The 22,964-nt window shown below is 38.2% G+C and overlaps 2 protein-coding genes across 12 annotated transcripts in view; one reads left to right on the top strand and one right to left on the bottom strand.

The window, feature by feature from the left end:
• cyst (rho guanine nucleotide exchange factor 18 cysts) overlaps positions 1-19,897 on the top strand; it is a 23,082-nt gene extending 3,185 nt beyond the window's left edge. For 3 of the 11 annotated variants that reach the window (XM_029311781.2, XM_029311782.2, XM_029311783.2), the window contains exons 3-19: positions 4,366-4,716; positions 5,333-5,796; positions 6,423-6,572; positions 6,668-6,849; positions 7,784-7,921; positions 8,482-8,557; positions 8,645-8,774; positions 8,995-9,190; positions 10,207-10,281; positions 11,683-11,739; positions 12,439-12,991; positions 13,073-13,302; positions 13,379-13,902; positions 14,099-14,301; positions 14,411-14,590; positions 14,678-15,396; positions 15,475-19,897. In XM_029311781.2, the coding sequence (XP_029167614.2) occupies positions 4,366-4,716; positions 5,333-5,796; positions 6,423-6,572; positions 6,668-6,849; positions 7,784-7,921; positions 8,482-8,557; positions 8,645-8,774; positions 8,995-9,190; positions 10,207-10,281; positions 11,683-11,739; positions 12,439-12,991; positions 13,073-13,302; positions 13,379-13,902; positions 14,099-14,301; positions 14,411-14,590; positions 14,678-15,396; positions 15,475-15,778 (4,532 nt within the window). In that variant the 3' untranslated portion in view covers positions 15,779-19,897. Of the gene's footprint in view, positions 1-3,065; positions 3,172-4,365; positions 4,717-5,332; positions 5,797-6,422; positions 6,573-6,667; positions 6,850-7,783; positions 7,922-8,481; positions 8,558-8,644; positions 8,775-8,994; positions 9,191-10,206; positions 10,282-11,682; positions 11,740-12,438; positions 12,992-13,072; positions 13,303-13,378; positions 13,903-14,098; positions 14,302-14,410; positions 14,591-14,677; positions 15,397-15,474 lie in introns of those variants that run through there. The other 8 variants (XM_085486031.1, XM_029311788.2, XM_029311784.2 and 5 more) reach the window with 8 other exon arrangements.
• On the bottom strand, positions 19,762-22,924 carry LOC114937983 (WD repeat-containing protein 89). The gene is made up of 7 exons (XM_029311671.2): positions 22,230-22,924; positions 21,376-21,602; positions 20,949-21,283; positions 20,738-20,866; positions 20,556-20,647; positions 20,213-20,315; positions 19,762-20,132 (listed from the first exon to the last, which is right to left on the bottom strand). The coding sequence occupies exons 1-7, from the start codon at positions 22,394-22,396 to the stop codon at positions 19,986-19,988; spliced, it is 1,200 nt and encodes a 399-aa protein (XP_029167504.1). The 5' UTR covers positions 22,397-22,924; the 3' UTR covers positions 19,762-19,985.
• Positions 22,925-22,964: the final 40 nt, after the last annotated feature.

Here is a 22,964-nt window from a genome sequence, read left to right as displayed (position 1 = left end):
TTTAAATAGCTTTAATACATTTTTAAAATATTCCGACAACTAACGTTTTTCCTTTTATAATCCTCTTATAATTAATCAACAGCTGTAAAATATAATATGAAGCCCAATCCGTCTGTTTTAATTATTTTACGGTTGTGGATTGACTATCAAGGAAAAAAAATAGTTTCGGAGTATTTTAAAAGTGTATTAAAACCATCTAAAAAATTGTGCGTTTCATCAAAATATCTTTTTATCTAAAAATGACACGCAAAAATTTTCAATGTATATTTTCTCGTCTCTGACGTTACAATTTAACATGGACGTGGTGAGAAGCCTTAAGAATTTGAGAAACAAAAACAAAGAAACTTCTTATCTGGAATTTATTTAAGAAACCAAGGATTTGTTTTAACATAGTCGAATCAGTTTCAAACTATAAAAATATGTAAATTTCTGATAGACACAGAATTATTTTTTTTTTTTTGCTCGTTGATTTCTTTTTATCCCAAATTGATTTGGAAACATGTTGAAGCCTTAACATTTTCAGTTTGTCCTTTATCTTCTCTTAGAAAATATGGTCACCGTACTGATAAATAATCGATTTACGCAGTTGTCGAAAGGTTGTTTATTACATCGTCGATATTTGTTACTGCTGCGGCGAAACCTTTTACGCGGCAAATTGATAGAGAACTGTCAGATGAGGAAATGGTGTATCGAAGATATAAATGTTTTAGAACAGAGATATGTGTATGTGAAGAAAGAAATAGGGAGAGAGAGAGAACTTTATTTGTGAAGTAAAATCAAGTATTTAATTATTTAATGCGTTTAGAAATGCAAGACACGTATTCCTCTTTCTCTTTCTTCATTATATTATACATCTCGCACATTCAGATGTAGAATATTAATGCAGTAAGAGCCTACGGATAATAGTTCTTCTAATATCAGTCTTCATATCATGCGTGATATTTAATTTCAAAAATATTTTCAAACATCAACGATGAACACAGCAACATTCTTGTATATATCGCATTTTCAAATTATATCAGTTATCAGTTTTATCTAGATATACATATATGTATATGTAAAGCGATTGGAATTATCGATAAATAACTTTTTAATTACCAACATTATTAATTACTAAAATTAATGTACATAATAATTTTCAATACAAAGTTTTATTTTACCTAATTGGATCTGCACGTGATATCTCGTGTATATCTTTTTTAAAGAAATATTATAGTTTAAAGTGAAAGCATAAAGTCGCGTCATTATATCGAAGCATCTAAGTTGTTATAAACTTCAAAACTTACACAAGTTATAAATAACAGGAGATTGAAGAGCTCTCCCGGATTAAAATTTCAATACTACGGACAAAGAGAGAAATGAATTAGTTTTTTGATATAATTTATCTCAATAGAATTCGAAACGTGAAATTCTCCAATTCACGGATTCGCTTATATAATCATCGACCGTAACCTTTTTAACTATATAAAATTCTCTCGTCCCTTTCTAATTATATTTGTAGAAAGTGAGAAGAAGAGAGAGACAGATTTGAACTTTAATCGATATTTCGAAGAAAACTATTCATAAAGAGATTTAAATCTTTCTCGGTTCAGTTTTCAAAGGAGAGGCGATGCTCTAATAATTAAAAAAAATCCAGAAGGATTATTAGAAGCACGGAAGATTTTATTATTCTTTTCCGAAGACATCCAAAGACGGCAAATTTAAATTCTGAATACCTTTATGAATAATTTTTCGAAATATCGACTAACTTCGATTCAAGTTTAAATCTGTGGCAAATTTTATCTGTGGTTAACCTTCAACTATTGTATATATCTTTGCCTCTTTTTAGATACGTTTTTAAAAAGAGGCAAAGATATAATTTAATTGGAGATTAAAGTTAACTGACATGAAATTGGCCACAGATTTGAATCGAAATTAATCGATATCTCGAAGAAACTATTCATAAAAGTATTCAGAATTTCTCTTTAATATTTCCAAAGGAGAGGCGATGCTCTGATAATTAAATAAAAAAATTCCAGAAGGATTATTAGAAGGAAACTTATTTTTCTCCGGGGATATCCAGAGGCGGTTGACAATTAAAGATTCATATCACACTTATCTCGCAAAGGATGGAAAGAAATCTAATAAATATGAGAAAGAGAGAGAGAGACACAGGTCCAATTTCACCAACGTCGATTAAACTTCTGATTAAACTATATCTTTGTTTCTTTTTAAGAACGTATCTGAACGTTGATGAAATTGGTCCTGTGTTTCTCTCTCTCTCTCTCATGTTTCTTAGGTTTATATTCTTCCATCCCTTGCGAGATAAGTGTGATACGAATCTCTAATTGTCAGCCGCCTCCGGATATCCCCGGAGGAGGATAATAATCTTTCGTGCTTCTAATCTTTGCAGAATTTTTTTCATTTCATTATCAGGGCATCGCATCTCCTTTGGAAACTAAAGAGAGAAATTAAAATCCTGAATACCTTTACGAGCAATTTTTTCGAGATATCGAGTGACTTCTATTCAAGTTCAAATCTATGGCCAATTTCACGTGAGTTACACTTCAATTAAATTATATCTTTGCCTCTTTTCAGATATGTTTTTATAAAAAGAGGCAAAGATTATAGTTTAACTGGAGGTTAAAGTTAACCGACGTGAAATTGATCACAGATTTGAACTTGAATCGAAATTAATCGATATCTCGAAGAAACTATTCCTAAAGGAGTTCAGGATTTAAACCTCTCTCTTCAGTTTCCAAAGAAAAGACGACGCTCGGATAATTAAATAAAAAAGAAAATCCGGAAAGAGATCATTAGAAGATTATTATTCTCCTCCGAAGATATCTGGGGGCGGCTGACAATTAGAGATTTGTATCACACTTATCTCGCAAGGGATGGAAAGATACAAATCTAACAAACATGCTGCTGTGCTGATGCCAACAGCGGGTTGGAGGTGGGGAAGGACGATGAGGGGTTGAGGGTGATGGTGGGGGAGGCGGCGCGAGTTGAAGGTTGGCGACGGCGACTTATAGGGTGCACGGAAGGGTGGAGGTCGGGGGAGAAGAAAAGGGTGAGGGAGAGAGATGGCGCGCGCGAACCAGCGGATCAATTCGCGCTCCGGGAGCTACACAGGGGGAAAAGCAACAGTCTGTCAGCTCCTTTCCACCCGGAAAAGTCGCTCCGGCCACGGTACGCTGGATCTATTTATTATACCTTCGCGCGAGCATCCCAATGTTTTTTTTATTCTTTTTTTGTCAAGAACAACGACAATCAATTTCAACGCGAGATGAGAGATTGTACACATCGCGAGAGAAGTTTGCGGAGAAAGGACCTCCCCTGGGAAAGGATCGGGGCCTGTACACGCGAGACAGTGCAGAGAGAGAAAGAGAGGGATCCGTGAGAAATCCTACAACTGGTATCAGCGGCGCGCATAAAGGACGTCGACATAATTAACGTGTCACGGGAATTATAGCACAGATCCTGCTTACGTCGGAATTAAGAGCACGAGTCGAACCGAGAGCAGCCTTGCAGAGTACCTTACCTTACCCTTACCCCGTGCGACGCGTTACGTTAAGATTCTCACGAAATGAGGTAACGCGAGAAAGAGAAAGAGATTGCTCAAACCGCGTGTTTAAGAATGAACAATGATGAACCGACGTCGCTGTGAGATCTTTACAATTGAACATTCGGTCGCCCGATTTGACCTTAGCGTACCAGCAGATATCATGAACTCTCGGAGAGATTGAGAACTCGTTTGGATGAAACACGTCGTAGGAAGGTCACCTCGAGAAGACGACGTTACGTTATCCGTTCGCTTAAAGCGGCACGCGAATACGTCGTCGCTGACGGAATACGTGATTTGACCTGGTTTCCATTGAAATATGCCTTTATGCGGTAGCGAAGAAGGAGAGAGAAAGAGAGCGGAGCTGACGCCGTGGAGATGACGCCGTCGCGGGGGCCGGCGCGATTGTCGCAGAGTCCCTCGTTTGTTCCCGAGCCCCGGAGCCGAGTCAATAGTGAGACGGCGCGAGGAGGACGACGTTTAGATATCGGTTTTCCGGTATCGCGCTTTGGAAACTCTCCCTCCGCGCGATTAAACACACGACGAGTCGTGTATGCACCGCGCCAATAAACTACTTTGCCCTTTTTTTACATCTCCTCCGTCCCATCCTGCGCTATCGAGCGACGAAAAAACACCTAACACCTTGTTGTGTCCCCCGATTGCGCACATGTCCTAGAAATAGAACGGAGAAAGGCTTTCCTTCCCGATAGACTACGGCGTTTCAAAATTAATAACGTTCAGTTAATGTAGCTAGGGATGCAATGATGATGAAGATATACCTGTCAGACTTGTCATGCTTATCGAACCTGTCATGCTTGCAGACGAGTGTCCGAACAGCGGCGAGGACAGCGAGGAGGATGTAATAACCGATTACCTTGGCTCATCGCACTCCGACTGCGATCGCGTGCCGCCCATCATTAATGGGGATCTGCGCGGCCTGAGTCTGCATGCGGAGATTGGCTACATCACCAAAGACAATACTGACAAAGCGTCGATCGTCATGTCCGAGAGCGGCGAGGAACAGCAGCACCAGCGGCAGCAACAGAAGCAGCAGCAGCAACACCCGTTGCTCGCACTCGGCACTAATATACAAACCCAGCCTAATCCTCTGGTACCCATCATTAGCGTCACGCCGCACTCACCCGGTCTGGCCAAGAACTGTCCGGTCCTAGGTAACGTTTCACCAGATGACAGATATGAAAATGCAAGATTGAAACTTCGAGTGTACCGAACGCTATGGTTCTTGTTTTAATCAAAGGATCCCGTGCCAAATTGCGTTTTTTTATATATATATGTTGTAGCTTATGACTTGCTAAACAAAAGATGTAATAGCCTCAAAGCTAAACATTCAATAGTTGCTGAGTTACAACCAGTCAAACAACTCGCAAAAGCTTAATTTTTTGTGTTTGGCTGGCTATAAATCATTAACCAAGTCATAAGTTACAATATGTGAAAAGATCAGCTGATTTTATCGAGATTCAATTTCATTTAGGATTTTATGTAGCTTTAAAAACTCCATATTAAAATTAAATCTTGGTAAGATCAGTTGGTTTCCTTACATGCTGTATTTTATGATCTGCTCTCTAGGACATAAGCTACAATATATGAAAAAAACAGCCAATTTCGCCGAAAGCCTAAGTCTTATGTATTTAGTGCGAGATCCTTTCACAAGTTATACTATTTGAATTTATATAAAAAAAATGAATATAATTGATTAAAAAAGTGTAGAAATAAAAAGATACGATTTAACGCGAGCAATAAAATGTTGTTTCTTTTTGGTTTTTGTAGAGGAGAACTTGCAGCAGCTGCACGAGATCCACGATTGCATTCAGCGCATGCGAGACCTTACACTGGGCACTCTAGGATATCACATTCGCGCGTCCAACGGTTCTGACGCTCCTCAGAGATTGACTTCCTCTTGCCCGTCTCTGTGTCCGCTGGCCTGTACCGCTGAGCTCGCGTCTCGTTCTGGTAACAATCATCATCACGACACTGGCTCCGATCCGGACATCTTCTTCGTCAACTGCTCCACCAACAGTTCTCCGACGCATTTCCCGACGTCGGCAGGCGGTCGCGCGCGCATGCAACAATCGCAGAGTATAGACAGGCGACGCAGCTGGACCGGGGATCTAGAGGACCTGGAGGAGAGCCGGCGTGGTAATCGCCGATATTCTGGGCAGAATCATCTGCAGGCCCAAAATATGGTTAATATCATCCGTTACTTGTTGAAACCAGGGCACGGTCCGATCTCGGTGAGTTCAAGTTTCGATGCCGCAGGATTTTGATGCTACGCAAATATTTCTTTTCATTATCTTTATGTAATGTGCATTTTTCCATGATTTAAGACTTCTAGATCCTTGCCGAGCTGTTAGATTGTGATGTCAGAAACGAGAAAGCACACGCTGAATATTCTCAGATGCCGTTTGTAAATGAAAACATTTAAATATTACAGTCATATTATAGTCATTTTACAGCTGCTGATTGATTATAAGGGAAAAGGATAGCTTTTAGAGATATTTTAAGAGTGTGCTAAAGCCATTTGAAGTGCTGTTTCACCGAAATATCTTTTTATTCGGAAATGGCATCTAAGAATTTGTGTGTTTTCTCGCCTCTGACGTTACAATTTCAACATGATCGACGAGGAGTCTTAAGAGAGGTATAAACATTTTCCGTTTCTTCGCGCGCTTGCTCTGCGTAGCATCGAGATCTGAACTCGTCGAAATTACGTCGGTCTCAAATGCCCGGTCACTCTTGACACTCTTCCCGCTTTACGATGGTGGCATGGCTCTGGTCGCTTGCGCATTATACGCTTCCCGCCGAGGCCGCCGCTCTTAATGCTCGCCACACAATCACAACGTACCCCATTTACTCGTTTCAGCGACAACGCAGCATTAGTTTAAGTAGCCTAGACAGCGAAAACGAGCTAGAATTAGATGGGAAATCGTGTGCCGGGCCAGTAGGCGTAGGCAATCGAGCATGCAGGTCGCAAACGAGCACTCACTCGCTGAACGAAGCTGATCTTGTGCAGGTAAATTTCAGAGATCCCCATCCCCCTACAAGGGATACGCGATTCCCTCCATCCTCGCGCATAAGCATACTACATAGAGAATTTTTCTTTGACAGAGCGAATATCAGAAGATAGTCACAAAGAGGGGTAGTCAGAGATTAGCAGAAAGTAGCAGTTTAATGCCAGGGCTGACTGGTTCGCGTTTACCTCTTCAGAAATCTATATCGACGCCTTCGATCGTTACACCGCAGGTTCATTTAGCCGAAACCGGAACACGAACGACGCCTTCACTCGCAGCGTAAGTTCTGTTATGCGAATGGATCAAGATCGCACAGCTGAATCGATGATGAAGAGATCTTAGAAACTACCATGCGTTTTCTATTCATTGAGAAACTTTTCATTTAAACTCTCGATCAACATCGTAATTCAGCTTGCGATCTTGTTAGAAATTAACGCACAAAAAAGCTATGCACACATTTTACGCCGTGTACATTCATGTGTGCGTAGACACTCATGTGTGTACATTTATATATTTTCACGCGCATATATTTACATCTTGTTTCAAGTCTTTTTTGAAGATTTTTCAATTTTTCGCACAAGTAGAAATTCATTTCAAAAAATAAACGCAGACGTTCATGCATGAACTTTTATAAACAAATAGAATGGAGATGTCTCTGTTTCTCTCTCGTTTTCGGAGATATCTACATTCATGAATGCTTAAAACATTCTGCATTATGTAGATCTTTTAGCATGACTGCTTGCTCGCGTGCCGTTGTATCGTAAGCCACATGAAACATGAATACAAGAAAATGTCATATCGGATTAGAATTATAAGTTAACAATTTAATATAAAAGAAATATTTTATGCATTTTGCTGAAAAAAAATCTCTCTTCTATTATTTATCGATATAATTAATATCTTGAAACTTTTATTCTACACGAGATCAAATAATAAATAGTAACATATATATTCATTATTGATTTAAAAGTAGTAGTAGTAATAGTAGTAATACACATTTCTCTTTCTTTCTTTCTTTTATCGATCACATTTGCCAATCGTGGAATCACTTCTCGTAAACGCAAGCAGTTTGCTATTTCAAATATTATATCGATGTGCTCTTCTGTAATATAGTATCAGAATATCTCAACTATAAGACTTTATTTTACACGATAGTTGCTTAGTTTTGTGTTTTGTACTTGAACATTTTGCTATACGATCCTGCATGAAACAGCCGTCATGAAAGACACGAAAAGGGTAGCGGGAGTGAGACAGAAACCGAGGACCTACATACACCACATAGCCACGAATTCCATGAAGACCGGGAAGGCACTCCGAGTGTCCAGATATCCCTTGATGAGCTTTTGACCGAGTGAGTAAAAAACTTGCCTCTTAAAATCTTTATATATATTCAACCGAATTATTTATGATACTGCAAATTTTTAATATCTCTGATGGAAATGGTTTGTACGCCAGTTTGCCGCCAGTCGATCGATTTTGTCAGTCGCAAATAGAAAGGGAGTCTGTAGTTACATTACAACTGCAAGACCAAACATAGATGAAACTAGACATTGTTGATTTTGAGATATATACGCATTTTTATTATATTTAGATTTTGATATATGTTTTATGGCAGTTTAATGTCACTTGAGACTCGTTAAACGAGAATTATTGAATCTTTTAAATGCCAATTTACGAAAATTGCCTTGTCACACATAGCTCGTGCATGCTACACACTTCTTTTTCAACACGTAGCTTTGATTGCACAGAGGCCACACATACATATACATACACACTTTTATATATCTTATAATGAGTTGTGAGTAAATTCGAAATGCTTCTATAGTTGCACTGCTGATCACCTACAAGATACAATTTTTCAAACATCTCATTTGAAATCGAACAATGTCGACATTTATGCTGATTTTTCAGTAGAACTGCATACGATGACCATCATTCCGAAAAGACCAGAAGAAAGCGTGGCTCTATCTTCTTTCGTAAAAAGAAGGTAAAGCGATAACTTAAATTGCAATTATCCGATATATCTAAAAAAAACCGTTTCTAATGAATCAACCGTACTAAAATCTTATTTCAGGATAAAAGTGGGAAAAAGACCAGTCAGCAGCAACATCTGTGGGTAACGATGACGGTGGGATCTCAAGGAAACTTACTATGTGACGTTTGCATGAAACATTCGACAAATAAGCCGCTCCTTCATTGCGACAGTAAGCAAATTATTTATTTCGAGTTAAGGCTCCTGGGTTCTCGTCGCGGCTATGTTAGATTGTGACGTGATAGGTGAGAAAAAGCTATTTCGATGACGTCACAATACCAACATGATCGGCGAGGAGCCAAGAGCCTTGAATAAAAAGGTGATTATCTCGTCTTTTATAAATTAACTTTTTGTAGAAATAAAATTTAATTAATTTTTAAATATTAAATCAGATTGTGGAGCGTCAGTTCATCAGAACCAAGGATGTAAGGATCAATTGGTGTTGGAATGCGTGAAATCTAAACATCAGTCCGGCAAGTCCGCGTCAAAGTCTTCGTCAAGCGTCTCTACAATCTCGAGTAACAGCAGCATTAACAAACGTGGTTCCACAACGTCGTTGCCTCTGCCAGCGTCGTCCGGAAGCGGAAGGTAATATAAGTTTCATCGACGAAAATTCATACATCTTTTGCATTGGATCTGCGTATCTGTGGTTCAAGATTCGCACGCAAATGGCATGGCGCTGGGCCTAAGCTCGGAGTTTGTAACAAACTCCTTTTATACTTGTGCGAAATGAGTAATAAGTAACTCGGATCGTGTTTGACTCAATTGGCAGATTAGGATTCTTTTTTTTATATTTCGTCAGATATATATATATTTTTTTTCTTAGGCGAGAAACAGATATATTTAATAATTTTATTGATGGAGTAAAAAGAATATTTTTTTATATGTCATATTTAATGTATAAATAATAAGTAGATAGTATATATAAAATATGTGAGATATTTGAAAAGCTTTGAACTATTTTAAACAGAAAAAAGAGAGTTGTGCGTCTGCTTGTTACTCCGAGGCTTTGGCTGGCTCAGAAGCTTATTATTTCTTCATTAATTTTGCAGTTTAGCAACATCAATAGTACGGCAAGCTTTAGCGCGTTCAGCCTCGCGCCGCCTACATCTTGATTGATAATATTGTTTACATATTATACGTATTACTTATACAGAATACCATATGCTCAGACTACCTTCAGTTTTTGGTTTACTAATACACAAGCTATACCTAAAATAATACTAGTTAGATTGATATTATCCGTAATTACGTAAACACGACAACGAGAAGCAATGATGATAGCACTTACTTAGCAATCTTGAGGATTATTTTTCATATTTTTAATTTTAACGTCATGTCACATTTGATAAAAGAACATAAGGCTATCTATTGACGAATAAAAAAAATCATCTTGCATAACATTGGGGAACGATTCGTTAAGATAGGTAGATCGACACGTAAAGTCAAAAAGAAAAGAAAAATTAACATGGAAAATGGAGGAAAAAACAGCCTAACACAGGCGAAATGAAGTTGCCCTAATGCAGTTATGTGCTTTTTCCTTCTCCCGTGCATTCCCCCTCGTGCAACCACGTGCAAACTGATCGATTGTACGACGATTAAAGGGAAATTAACAGCCACAAGAAAACCATGTCAAGCTACAGCCCTTGGCGGCGAGTCGCTACTAAACTCGGAGTCAAGTAAGTCTCTGATATCTGATGTGTTCCTCCTGTATTCTGTTCCGAAAGCGTTCCGTTCGTTTCTGTTCGTGTGTTATTCTTACACGTGTCTGGTAAAAAGGCGCGCGTCTCTCGTTCCTCGATTTTTTTCTCGCACATATCTACATACAAACATACCTACACACACATACACATATACCTATATACACGTATACACATATATTGTTCATATGAATCTGTCCAAATGGCAATTCGAGTTTTCCGTATTGTATAGTCGGAAGAAACGTCATATCTTTGCCCTGCCTGTGCTTCTGATCTTGTGCTTGCTTCTTCTATAATTTGTGTCCATACAATGAGATATATATACGTATATATACATATATTTTTTGTGTTACATCTCTTCTCGTTGTAATCTTCGTCTTAAATTCTAGCTCGTAAGACTTCACGAGTGTTAGTCCATAAGGTATTTTTTCTCCATAATATAATTACATATATTTCATATATACATCATCATTTATATATAATACATTTTATAGACATATATCATATAATAGATACATGTTCATTACATACATTATTACACAGTCTCTATCTCTCCTTTCCATTTTACACAAGTTTACACCCAGTTTAGCCCTGTCAATTAATCACACATAGTTTGTCATATTTTTTTTTATCTCATCGTTTCCACATTTCTCAATGTCATCGAAACTTCATACTTGAACATTTATATAGACAGTTTTCGCAGTAATTTGTTTTGGGGTTTTGGGTCGGGTCGGGATTTATAGTCTAATGAGCATAAAATGAATAATGTTCTTCGAATTTTCCCCGTTATACGTAAATCTGTGTTGAATTAGCCAAGTTTAAGCATAAATCATAGGATATGATAGGAGCGGTGGAAAAGAGGAAGTGGCTGCAATTACGACACATATCCCACCCGACCTGAACTCAGAGTCTTGAGGGCTCTCGCAGGTTACCCTTTGCTAATTAATATGAAAAGATGTTAATCTCTCTCTGAATTTTTCTTGAACCTGCTAGCTTTATCACGGCTATGCATTGCAACTAGCAGCAATAATTATATTTACAATGCAGTATAATTCAATAATATACATATATGTTAATATATATATATATATTGATTGCATAATGAGAATTGAATGAAGACATGCTTAAACGAAGATGTCAAGTATCATCTTACGCAAGGTTTGTATGGATAGGATCAGACTAAACTGAAAAGACAATTTTGCGACGTGTAATATATTCTTCAGTCTTCTTAACAAAAGGTCGACATCTCAATAGATTAATTTCAAGAGTCTCTCAAGCTGGAATTCAACCTAACGTTGTATGCATTGTTTACGGGGAGAGTAAGATTTTTTCTATTTCACATATAGTGCTTTATGAAACAAAGCTATATCTTTCTTTCAGTCAAACGATAAACGAAGAAAAAGATGGCGAGGGCGGGCAACATCGTGATCTTCCCAGGTTTGTAAATATCTTCTCTTTTTTTTCTTTTTCCTATATAGATATTATAATATAATAAACTTTAGCCCATGTAATTAATTAAGGTTTCCGGCTCTTTACCGGCCATGTTGGAATTGAGACGTCAAAGGCAGGAAAACACACGTTAAAAGTTCTTAGATACTATTTCGAAATAAAAAGACATTTCGATGAAACAGCATTTTAGATAGTTTTAGCACTCTTAAAATACCTTGAAAACTATTCTTTTTTCTTGTATAATTAAAATGAACAACTGTAAAATGAGGCCCAGTTTATTTAGTCTTTGCACATACGCAGTCATTCTGACAAAGTCTGATATCACGATTATTTTACGGTTGTTGATTGATTGTCAAGGGAAAAGAATATTTGAAAAGTGTGCTAAAGTCATCTGAAATAGTGTTTCATCGAAATATCTCTTAAAAGTGGCATCTAAAAATTTTCAGCGTATGCTTTCTCGCCTCTGACGTCACAATCTGACATAGCCGCAACAAGAATCCAGGAACCTTAAAGTAGCAATATTGCTGCTATAGATATTAATATTTCTCATAACGCTAAAATAAGACTTCTATTTTTTTATTTGGCCTGTGCTGACCTTGATAGGTCTGGTCTTGCTGGCCACAAAATCTAAAATAAGACTGAAAACCAATAAAAAAAATCTAAGAGAATAATTTTGTCACATTTCAGCGGATGGGAGGAATTTGATTTCGGAGACGACGTTCATCAGTTTACCATAGGCGATCTCGAAGAAATAGATCCCGAGCTGACGTTGGGAAAGGAGGAACCCGACTCCTGGAGCTCCGCGATCGGACGCAACGTCGCGTTGCGCCTGGTCGATCATTGCGACCGCGAGGTAAAGAGGCAGGAACATATCTATGAATTCGTGCTCACGGAAAAGCATCATTGTCTGGTGCTGCTTGCGATGGAGAAGATCTTTGCGGAGGGATTGCGACGGCACTTTCGTCTAGGTCAGCCGGACCTCGAGCGTATGTTTCCCCGATTGCGGGATCTGATCGACATCCATCTGCGGTTTCTGCAGAAATTGCGAAAACGGCAAAACGCGAATCCCGTAGTCTCCACCATCGCCGACATTCTAGTCGAGCAGTTCTCGGGAGAGAACGCGCAACGCATGAAGAGCGCGTACGGGGAGTTTTGCAGTCGTCACCGAGACGCCGCCGAGGCGTACAAGTACTACCTGCGCAACGATCCTCGCTTCGCCCGTTTCGTACGACACTGTCAGGTACGTTTCAATGATAAGCGAGACGAATGAAATCTAGGGTGAACGGTACAATCCAGTAAAATGAGTTATTTGTGTCCTTAGACGAATCCCTTGTTGAAAAAGAAAGGTATACCCGAGTGTATACTTTTTGTTACTCAACGTTTGACGAAGTATCCGTTGCTGATCGAGCCACTCATCAAAACCAGTACTGTGCAAGACGAAAGTGACGATCTACGTAAAGCACTGGTCCTCGTTAAGGAGATCTTGGCTGATGTAGACGCCTGCGTAGCCGATAAGGAACGAGAAGATAGAAAGTTAGAGATATACAATAAGTGAGTTTCGATTTTTTTTCTTATTTTTTAGCATCATTTATCTCTCCTGAAACTATGAACGATAATGTTTTTGCAGGATCGACGCGAAGTCATTCGCGACGTATCGTGGTGCCAAATTTAAAAAGTCGGACATAATCAACAGAATCTTGAAGTTCGAGGGCACTGCATACTTGATGCAAGGTCGCGGCAAAATGATTGCCATCGTAGTGGTCGTACTCTCAGACATTTTGTTTTTCTTGGCTGAGAGGGATCAGAAATACGCGTTCTTCGTGCCTGACAATAAAGCCGGTATAGTGTCGCTGCAGAAACTGTTGGTCCGCGAAAAAGCCCGTCAAGAGTCCAGTATTTATCTGATAAGCAGCAACCCGGCTGAACCTGAGATGTTCGAACTGAAGATTCAGAAACCAAAAGACAAACAGCTATGGATACGGGCTATTCGATCGGCGGTCGAGGCTTGTCCGCAAGAGTTCGAGACCGACGCGCTGACGGAAAATAGTAACGAATTACGAGATATTCGCTCCTCCTCAATTTCGCTGGTTTCTGTCGAAGAGAAGCAACGTATTGCCAAGGCTAAGGAATCACACATACTTAGAATTGTCGGTATGTTCTGCTTTCTCCTAGCTCTTTTCTACAGTGAACACACGGCAAAAAGTTCTATAAGTCAAATATGGCATGGTCCTTTATAGTCATTATTTTCCAAGATATTTGACTGTTAGGGAACCTTTTGTCATCATTGTACAATTGCTATTTGTCATTTTGTGCGATTATATTTTCAAATAAATTGGTTTTATTACAGGCGAATTACGGAAAAAAGATACCGAGCAAGCGCTGCTGTTTGAGGAGAAGATCAATTTGCAATTGCGACTTTTACAAGCAGCGAATATTTGGAACGGGAACGAGAGTGATAATGAGATAATCGAGAAACTCGAGAAGGAAGGCGCTGATTATACACGACTGGTGCACAACGAGAGGACCGATACCACTCAATTGTGGCAGGAGGTTAATGTTCAATCATATTTTTAAATTATATTTCGCGATCATTTATTGGATCCTCAATTTAGTTGGAATATGAACTGACCAGAGAAAAATGTTTATGTGTTTAACGTAGGTGTTTGTAGCTGTTAAAGAAGCGACGCGTCTCGCTAGCTCGTTGTCGTTCAGCGCGGGCGGCGCTAATTTATCGAGAAGTTTAAGCTCCGCTGGTGAACGTCATAGCGAAGCTTATGTTCCACCAGCTCTTTGCGTGCCTCGAAGAGCCGAAACTTTCGCTGGTTTTGATCATAATAAGGTACATAAGGATCATAATAAGGAAACAAAGAATAAGAACACGATTACATGAAAATGTAATCATCAAATGCTTCAATTTTAATTTTAGGAGAGACACCCGTTGCGCGATCCGAACGCCGTGCACACGGTAATTCCCGTTCCGAAACTCGGCGAATTACCGAAAGAAAACCCCGACGAGAAGGAGGGCCAAGAACTGGAGACGAACAAGGATCAGCAGTGGGCGGCAATACGTTTGTCTCATCACGTTTATACATTGCTCTGTATAATCAGCAGTCAGATGACGACGATCGACAGTCTGCAAGCGCAACTGGCCTCGTGTAAGGACGGCGGCACGGCTAAATCCTCCAACAGTCGTCCGAATCCGAATCGACAGTTGGAAGAACTGCGAAATCTGCAGGATCAGCTCTGTCGAGAGAAAGCGGACTTTCGCGTCGCTTCTCAGCAGGAGAAGATGCAGATGGAAGAGGAACGCGCCGAGCTGGCCCGGCAAAGAGAACAACTGGCTGCAGAGCAGCGGGACGTGACGCAGCAACGGGATCAGCTGTACCGACGACTCGAGGCGTTAGAACGACAAGGCGTTACGTTGGTCGGAAGTTCCACGACCGGCTCGACGACGATTCATCTGTCGCATTTGACGCAGAGCACCGAAGCGATGCAACAAACCGCGCGCACCAAGGCGCAATCCGAAGCGAAACGCATTCCCCTGAATCTAATCAGCGCGACCAATCAGCAGAAGGTGCAAAGCAACCTGCCAATCAAACAGCAACTGCCGCTGAAACTCGCCAGCGGGAATAACAACAATACAAGGTAGGATCTACTGCGTTTTGCGTCAATGTCACGTTAATATTCCACAATAAACATGTATTTATATTTCTCATACGATAGAAGCGGCAGTACCGCGAGTAATAACAGTCCAGATCGGCACTCTAGAACGGGCAGCAGCCCGGCGATCGTCACCAGCTCTGCGTACTCCTCGCCGGAGCTAGGAAATAGCCATCATCACGGAATCGGCAGCAGTCACACGCACTCGTCGAATCGTTCGCTTCGAATTACCCGCTCTCCGCCTGAAGTCTCGTACACTCATCAACAGCAACAGCAGCAACAACGGAACGCGGAGCAGCAATCGCAGCAACAGCAACAACCGCAGCAGCAGCAGCAGCCGCTGGAGGAAGAGGTGATCTTTTTCTGACGATTCTTTCGATTCGGTCGCAAGCACTCGTCGCGTTCGTCGCGCGCCGCCGCCGCTACTGGTTCAGCCACGCCAACTTCCACGCCGACACCGTCGCCGCGCAGCCAATCGCGAAACAGTCAGACCCGCAGCCGCGTCAAGTCCTTTTGACTTTCGACATAAAGTTCTCGCGGTTTAATACAGTCTATACTTTGTCCGCTTCGCGGACGCAACTCTTTTAAAGTCTCTCATCGTAATCTTATATTTCGCGTCGTTCTTGTATTCCCAAGTAGCAAACTGACATCATTTTGACGTTCAGTGACGTCACTCGACGTCAGAATGACATACGCTCGCTACCTGGATCGTGTCCCACTTTTTTACACTACGGATTTAATTGTTTCTTATGGCAGGATGCACCTTTATTGCTCTTTATTTCACATTCGGCGAGGTCATACTTTAGTGCAATACGATAATTCATTTTATCTTTACACGACACGATGATGATACTATCGTTAATAAGTGCGAGTATAGTTAGCCTTGGTATATAGTTGGGAGAAGGAGGAAAAAAATAATAATTATTACGTTCCAACTGTTACAACTGATGGCAATAATATAATTTTTATGCCAAATTTCACGAAATTATCTTGACGAGAGAAATACGTTAAGAATAAAATGCAATTCTATTAAGAATGAAGAGTAATGAGGAGATCAGAAATGCTCGCGGGAAAAAGAGAGAGAAAGAAAAATATTAACGGCCGACGTAGCAAAGTAGATCAGCCGATCTTGTTAAAGTCTTGCTCGTTACGTTATTAAGCCGACTGACAGTTTTAGAAACAAGATTTTAGACGAATCTTTTAAGCAAACCTGTTGCTGCTTGCTGAAATATGCAAGATATAGATGAATACATATATATATTACGGTTACATATACATTAATGTGTATATATATATATATATAAATATAAAATATATACTTTTTCATAAGTGTGCATGTACAATTGAGTATATGAATGAAAAAGCGAATGTACGCGCGTGTGTATGTATTTCTTTTCACGCATGTATCTCGGTTATCTCTGTGAATGCATGCGGTCATGAGTGAGAGAAAGAGAAAGAGAGATGGCTATTCTTATATCATAACTATTAAAATATTTTAATGCTAATGCGACAAGTAAGATTTATCAATTAACGATAATGAATGATTATCATTACTATTGTTACGTGTGCCAAGCCACTGTCGCAAATCGAAATTGATACCGCTTTTTATTTTCGACAAAAATTGCTTGCTTCAGAAATAGTAATTCCGTTCGTCAAATGCACACGATACACACACTTCTGGTATTTCTTCCACTGAAATATCGAATGTATATATATATAAAACTAGCGGAGGAATTCACATCTGGCATTTCATTTCGAGATTATTCACTGCCATTATATTGTTATTCTTTATCGAGTGTTCTTTTTCTTGTATTATTGTCTATATACAAACTCTATACTATTTATTACGTTGCTTAAGATGGATGATTCAAGTCTGTACGAACGCGAAATAACTGAGAAACTGGGAAAGTTCGTTGTACAAGAAAATTGCGTAACGAATATCCCAATCATCCCTGATCGGGTCCTTTGTGTCTTTTCGCGGATTTTGTAATCCGCATTGTCTGACTTATTTTATTTATACACGTATATTATACTTATCAACGAAGAAAGTTCTCAAGTAGAAATCTTTGAATTATACGAAGTACTGTACGTCGGTACTGCCGCTTCACTATCCTGTATGTAAAGTGCAGAGGTATCACAATACCGCGCATTTTTTTAGCATTTATTTTAGCGAAGTTCATTATGTCAAATCAAATCATCATTCTCGTCTTTCAAATTCGAAAAAGGACAATTCTGTACGCGACAATTCCGTTAATACGTAAAACATATTATTGTGATGATTGTCAATACGATTCCGAATTATGGATTCCTAAACCATTCGGTTTCACAAACGGTCATATAGTTATATATAACGCTGTATAAATACATACATTCCTTAACAGATAAGACTGGCATGCAATATGATCGAATTGAACGAAGGCTAGATAGAAGATTGATCACATTGTAGAGTAGATCGACTATAAGAAAAAAACGATTAAAATGAATCGTGACACCTCGTTAAGGAAATTTAAGTAAGAAATACTACCAGCTCTGCTCGCGTCTCAATCAATCGTGTGGTGACAATAGATCTTAAAAGTATTCCATAAGGTATGCTGAACTTACGCGAGAGAAAAGAAAAAAAGGGGAAAAAAGCACACACATAAGAGCGATGATTTATTATATACGAATCTATACCTACTATTACTTAATTACTATCTACTGCGATGCCGAGCATATAAAAGCTCAAACTCAGACTATTATTGCGATTAGCTGTTAGTGTCCGCCACGGATGAGTGTTCGACTTCATATTTTGCGGGAGAATAACATAATATATACATATAATCCAAAGTATAATTAGTAGCATTCGCGACGCTCGCCAGAGAGCAAAAACAAAAAGCCGTAGAATTTCAAAGCGACTTTCAAAACTTGAATTTGAAATGCGTAACTTGTCTGTAGTCGATTCGAGAAAATATTTCGCGTATTTGTGAAAACAATTGTGTGGAACTACGATGCGATAGGATGAATTAATCCATATCACGTGCGCTTAAGGCTCTTTCATACTCGCCGCAGAATGTTAGATTGTGATGTTAGAAGCGAGAAGATACATGCTGAAAATTTTTGCGTGTTATTTTTAAACAACACAACTTAAAATGGTTTTAGCACACTATTAAAATACTTCAAAAACTATTTTTTCCCTTGATAGTCAATCAATAACCGTAAAATAATTAAACGCAGCAGTTGATTGATTATAAAGGGAAAATGATAATTTTCGGAATATTTTAAAAGCATGCTAAAGCCATCTGAAGTTGTGTTTTATCAATATATCTTTTTATCTAAAAATAGCACGCAAAAATTTTCAGCGTGTATTTTCTCGCCTCTGACGTCACAATCTAAGACAGCCGCGGCGAGTACCAAGGAGCCTTAAATTCTGTGTCTTTCGGCGTGAGATTTATCCTTAAAATATTATAAATAGATAAAAAAATAAATGAAGTCACACACGCAATCCCCCGGCGGGATGACACACGCATTGAAGAATCAAATCAGCAACAGCTAAGGATTAGCGCGACGGCCTACGCGCGCCTTGTCTCGTGGCGTTTTCTATCTTTTTTTTCCTAGGATAATGTCACGCGGATAATGGCGACGCAAAGTTTGAGAAAAAGGATATATATCCTTGATGATATAGAAATATATATATATATATAAATATGAAATTATAGTAACGCGGTTTTTTCCACGTTTTAGCGAATCTTTACGTCCCCGATGCTCATGGGAAGTATTTTTGTACGTTTACTCTGTACCTACTGTACCGTTTCGCTCTAAAACTATATCTATTGTTATCATTGTGATACTCGCTTTACTGCGATCGTCTTTTGAATCGTTACTGTAATATTTACATATAATATGTAATATGCGGGCGTGTGTGTTTGGTTATTAATACGCTCATGGATCACAGCGATGGAGAGATGTCTTCGAGAATTTTAACCATTTTCAAACGCAGAGTGTATTGACTTGATAGATTTACTATAGACTGTTATTATTATTATTATATTATTATTATTATTATTAATATTATTATTATTATTGAGAATTGTTTGATTGATTACTCTCCAGGTCAAGAGTACTCTCTATTCAGTAATGCTCGGTACGATTTTTATGACAATTGTCAATATATACACTCCGTTTTTCTCGCTATGGCATGGAACTAAATCGTTCCAATGTCATAAGTCTCCTTCTTTTCTTCTTCGTCTAATTAATTCCACATATATTCGCGGTTACACGTGATTTACATTCCTTGGCATTTACACGGTACCCGTGGCTGCATTTTTTGATCAGTATATATGTGTGACTCGCCGTTGAATAATTAATCGCATAAACAAATATACCTATTTATTATAAATGTACATACAACTGTTATTGTAATAAAGAAGAATGTGAGGGAAATATAAAAATATATATATCTATATATATATATATATATGATTATATGACTCTTTTATCTTTCCACTTTCTCTTTTAGTTTTATTACATTTACATTTATTTTTTACAAAATTTTTATACTGAAAAAAATATCTATCTCTAATCTTAATTCATATTATTTAATAGGGTTTAGTTCTGTGATGTCGATCGCGACCTTTTCCATTAATTTTAGTCAATAGCTTGCGGGGCGAATTTTGCTGTGTCGTTTCCGCTTGTCGCCATATATTGATAATACTACCCTCGCCGACAGTCACCAAACAACCGCTCTGCAGAATCATAGATAAGAAATGATATTGAGAATTATTCAAGTTGCAAAGAGTATATAATTCCTCCTAAATCTACTCACCTTTTCATGAATCCAACTATCACGTACTACTTGCTTATTTTCTAGGATTTTGTGACATGTTTCCAGACGATTGTTCATCACGTTCATACATCTTAATTTCTCCCTAGAAAAAATACGAATATTATACAACTTGTTTATAGATTAATATAGATTATATTATAAATTCGATATATGTTAACATACTATTCAAATCAATCAGAAAATTATTTATTGGAATAATTTTGTAGATTTAACTAACAATAAATATCGAAAGAAACCACATATTTAAAAAAAATTTAATAATTTTGAATAGTATATTATATTCATAAATATATATAAGTATATATATATTATATATTAATACCCTGTAGCTGTACTAGAACCCGCCAATATAAATGGTTGTCCAAATACATTTGTGGCATGGAATCTCACTAAATAACAATTATTATCTTCATTCTGTTCAGAATAAAATTTCTCAAGATCATTTCAAGGAAAATTATAAAAATAATAAAATAAGGAATTATTCTATTGAAAAAAAATGTGAACCTGTGATACAGCGAAGTGACTTCGTTTAAATGTTGCATATGCACTGACATCTTCGCAATTCCATAATTGTAATGTATATGTATGTGTTGTACACCACAGAGAGTCATCAGTTAACCAACCCAGCCTATCCTAAAAAAGAAAAACAATATTAATGTAAAAAATTCTCTATATATTCTATTTTACAATAAAACACGCAAGATATTTATCTTACCACTGATGATTCAGTATTTAATGAACATGTTAAGGCCAAGTCCTCTGAAGTCTGTGTGAGATCAAATATATTCATCAAACCATCTGTACTACCAGATGCCAAGATATCTCGCTTGACAGAATGAAAATTCAGGCAAGTAATATCATCCATATGCGATTCCCAATATCCACCAAGCAGATTATTTCTATTCTCCATTTTAGAACCGTTATATCTCACATCCCAAAACAATATAAATGCATCTCCACCTGTATGTTCTGTTCCACCAGCTAGAAGCCTGTCATCGCAGTTAATGTCAAAACTGGCCAAAGGTTTTGTCTTGCCATCCTCTGTGTTATCTAAAATATATGTTAAAGTAGATGAATATTGCAATAATGAAAACTTTTACTGATGAAAAATTAGTTTATGATTATTAAGAGCTAATGATTACCTTTAAATTCTGCCACAACTTTTCCCTTAGCACGCAAATCACACGCTGTGATTTGTCCGTCATTAGTAGCAGTATACAATATATTTTTGGAAGTAGGACTGAACTTAACTCCCACGATAGGTGCTTGATTGTGTTCTAGCGTAATCGTTCGGCTTAAGGACTCACCAACAGAATATATTACACATGAATAATCTGACAATGCTGCTCCAATTTTAAATTCTGACTCACTGTATAGGACAAATAGTGGTTCTTGATCAAAAAAATCAAATTGATGCATAATAATATCGGATCACTTTATGTCAAATCTAAGTAAATGTTCAAAGTACCCCACACTAATCTTATTATGTGAAATGGATTTCGATTAAATTAGCAGGTTTTTTTCATATATTGTAGCTTATGCCATGTTGAACAAAAGTTGCAATAGCTTCCAAACTAAATAATAAATAATTATTAAGTTACAGCTCAGTAATTGTGCATTATTTAGCTTTAAGACTATTACGTCTTTTGTTCAGCAGACCAAGTTACAACATATAAAAAAAAAACAGGCAATTTAATCCATTTTACATAAGTACTCCAAACCACTGATACATTTTCAAGTAAGATTATAACAATAGTTGCTTTCCATTTACATCAAAACTCAGACGGATGTTGAAGAAAGACAGAAGTGAGATTTATCTGAGTTTTGATGTAAATGGAAAGCAACTATAGTTTACATTGGAACAAGAATTAGTAACCAAATTGTAAAATAAAATACGTATCGTTTCGATGGATATAAAAGAAAATACAATAGAAAGTGTAATATTTTTTGCAGATTGACATGAAATGTCTCACAATAAAAAAAACATAGACTTTGCCTTTGAGTTCCGCAAACGGCGAGGATATAATTCTGATTGTGCGACACCTTCTCTTCCATCGACAGCGTCAGCTCGCCTTTTTCGCACATCTCCTCGTCGTCTTGCTTCGTTGACATCGCGCCGTTCTCGACGTTCAACCCCTTCAGGGACTCGACTATCTTCGACATACCGTTTTGTCAGGTCGCATCAGCAGCGTGTACACAACAAGAATAAATTGAGGTTAGGTTGACATTAGATTGAGGTTAGGTTGACACTAGATTGAGGTTAGGTTTTGACTCAACGTTTCGCGCATGACAGGAAGCTGCGCGTACGTAATCCATAATACAGGATGTCCCATTTTAATCCATCAGCCCTCTTTGCAGGGAGCGGTCGTAAAGAAAAATGTTTCAGACAAAATTTCAGGGTCATTTGAAGGTCAATATCAAAATTTTTAATAAAATATCCTATTTCTCATTACACACTCTCAAGAGTTTTTACTTTAAACACTATATATAATAAAGTATTTTTTCATTCTGTACATTTTCCGAGTTACGAGGCTCATTGACCTTCAAATGACCTTGAAATTTGACCCCAAGGTCAAGATCAAGGTCACTGTCAAACGACCCCGTCTGAATCCTACAACTTTTGTCCGACAATGAAATATTTTTCTCCACGACCGCTAAACCTGTCACTTGTCAAAGTTCCGAGGGGCGACAGATTAAAATGGGACACCCTGTATATCAGAGGGCGCTACTA

Source organism: Nylanderia fulva, unplaced genomic scaffold (genome assembly GCF_048542155.1).
Source record: "Nylanderia fulva isolate GAGA-0341 unplaced genomic scaffold, ASM4854215v1 Scaffold4, whole genome shotgun sequence".
Lineage (NCBI taxonomy): Eukaryota > Metazoa > Arthropoda > Insecta > Hymenoptera > Formicidae > Nylanderia > Nylanderia fulva.
Note: the sequence above shows the minus strand (reverse complement) of the source record. Positions and strands in the feature narration are given on the sequence as shown.

Excerpts from the sequence above, each read along its gene's own strand:
- LOC114937983 (XM_029311671.2), bottom strand. The coding sequence starts at position 22,396 with ATGTCGAAGATAGTCGAGTCCCTGAAGGGGTTGAACGTCGAGAACGGC. Across the intron at positions 20,867-20,948 it reads TAAATACTGAATCATCAGTG|GATAGGCTGGGTTGGTTAAC; the intron begins GTAAGATAAATA and ends TTTCTTTTTTAG. Across the intron at positions 20,133-20,212 it reads ATAGTTGGATTCATGAAAAG|AGCGGTTGTTTGGTGACTGT; the intron begins GTGAGTAGATTT and ends ATGATTCTGCAG.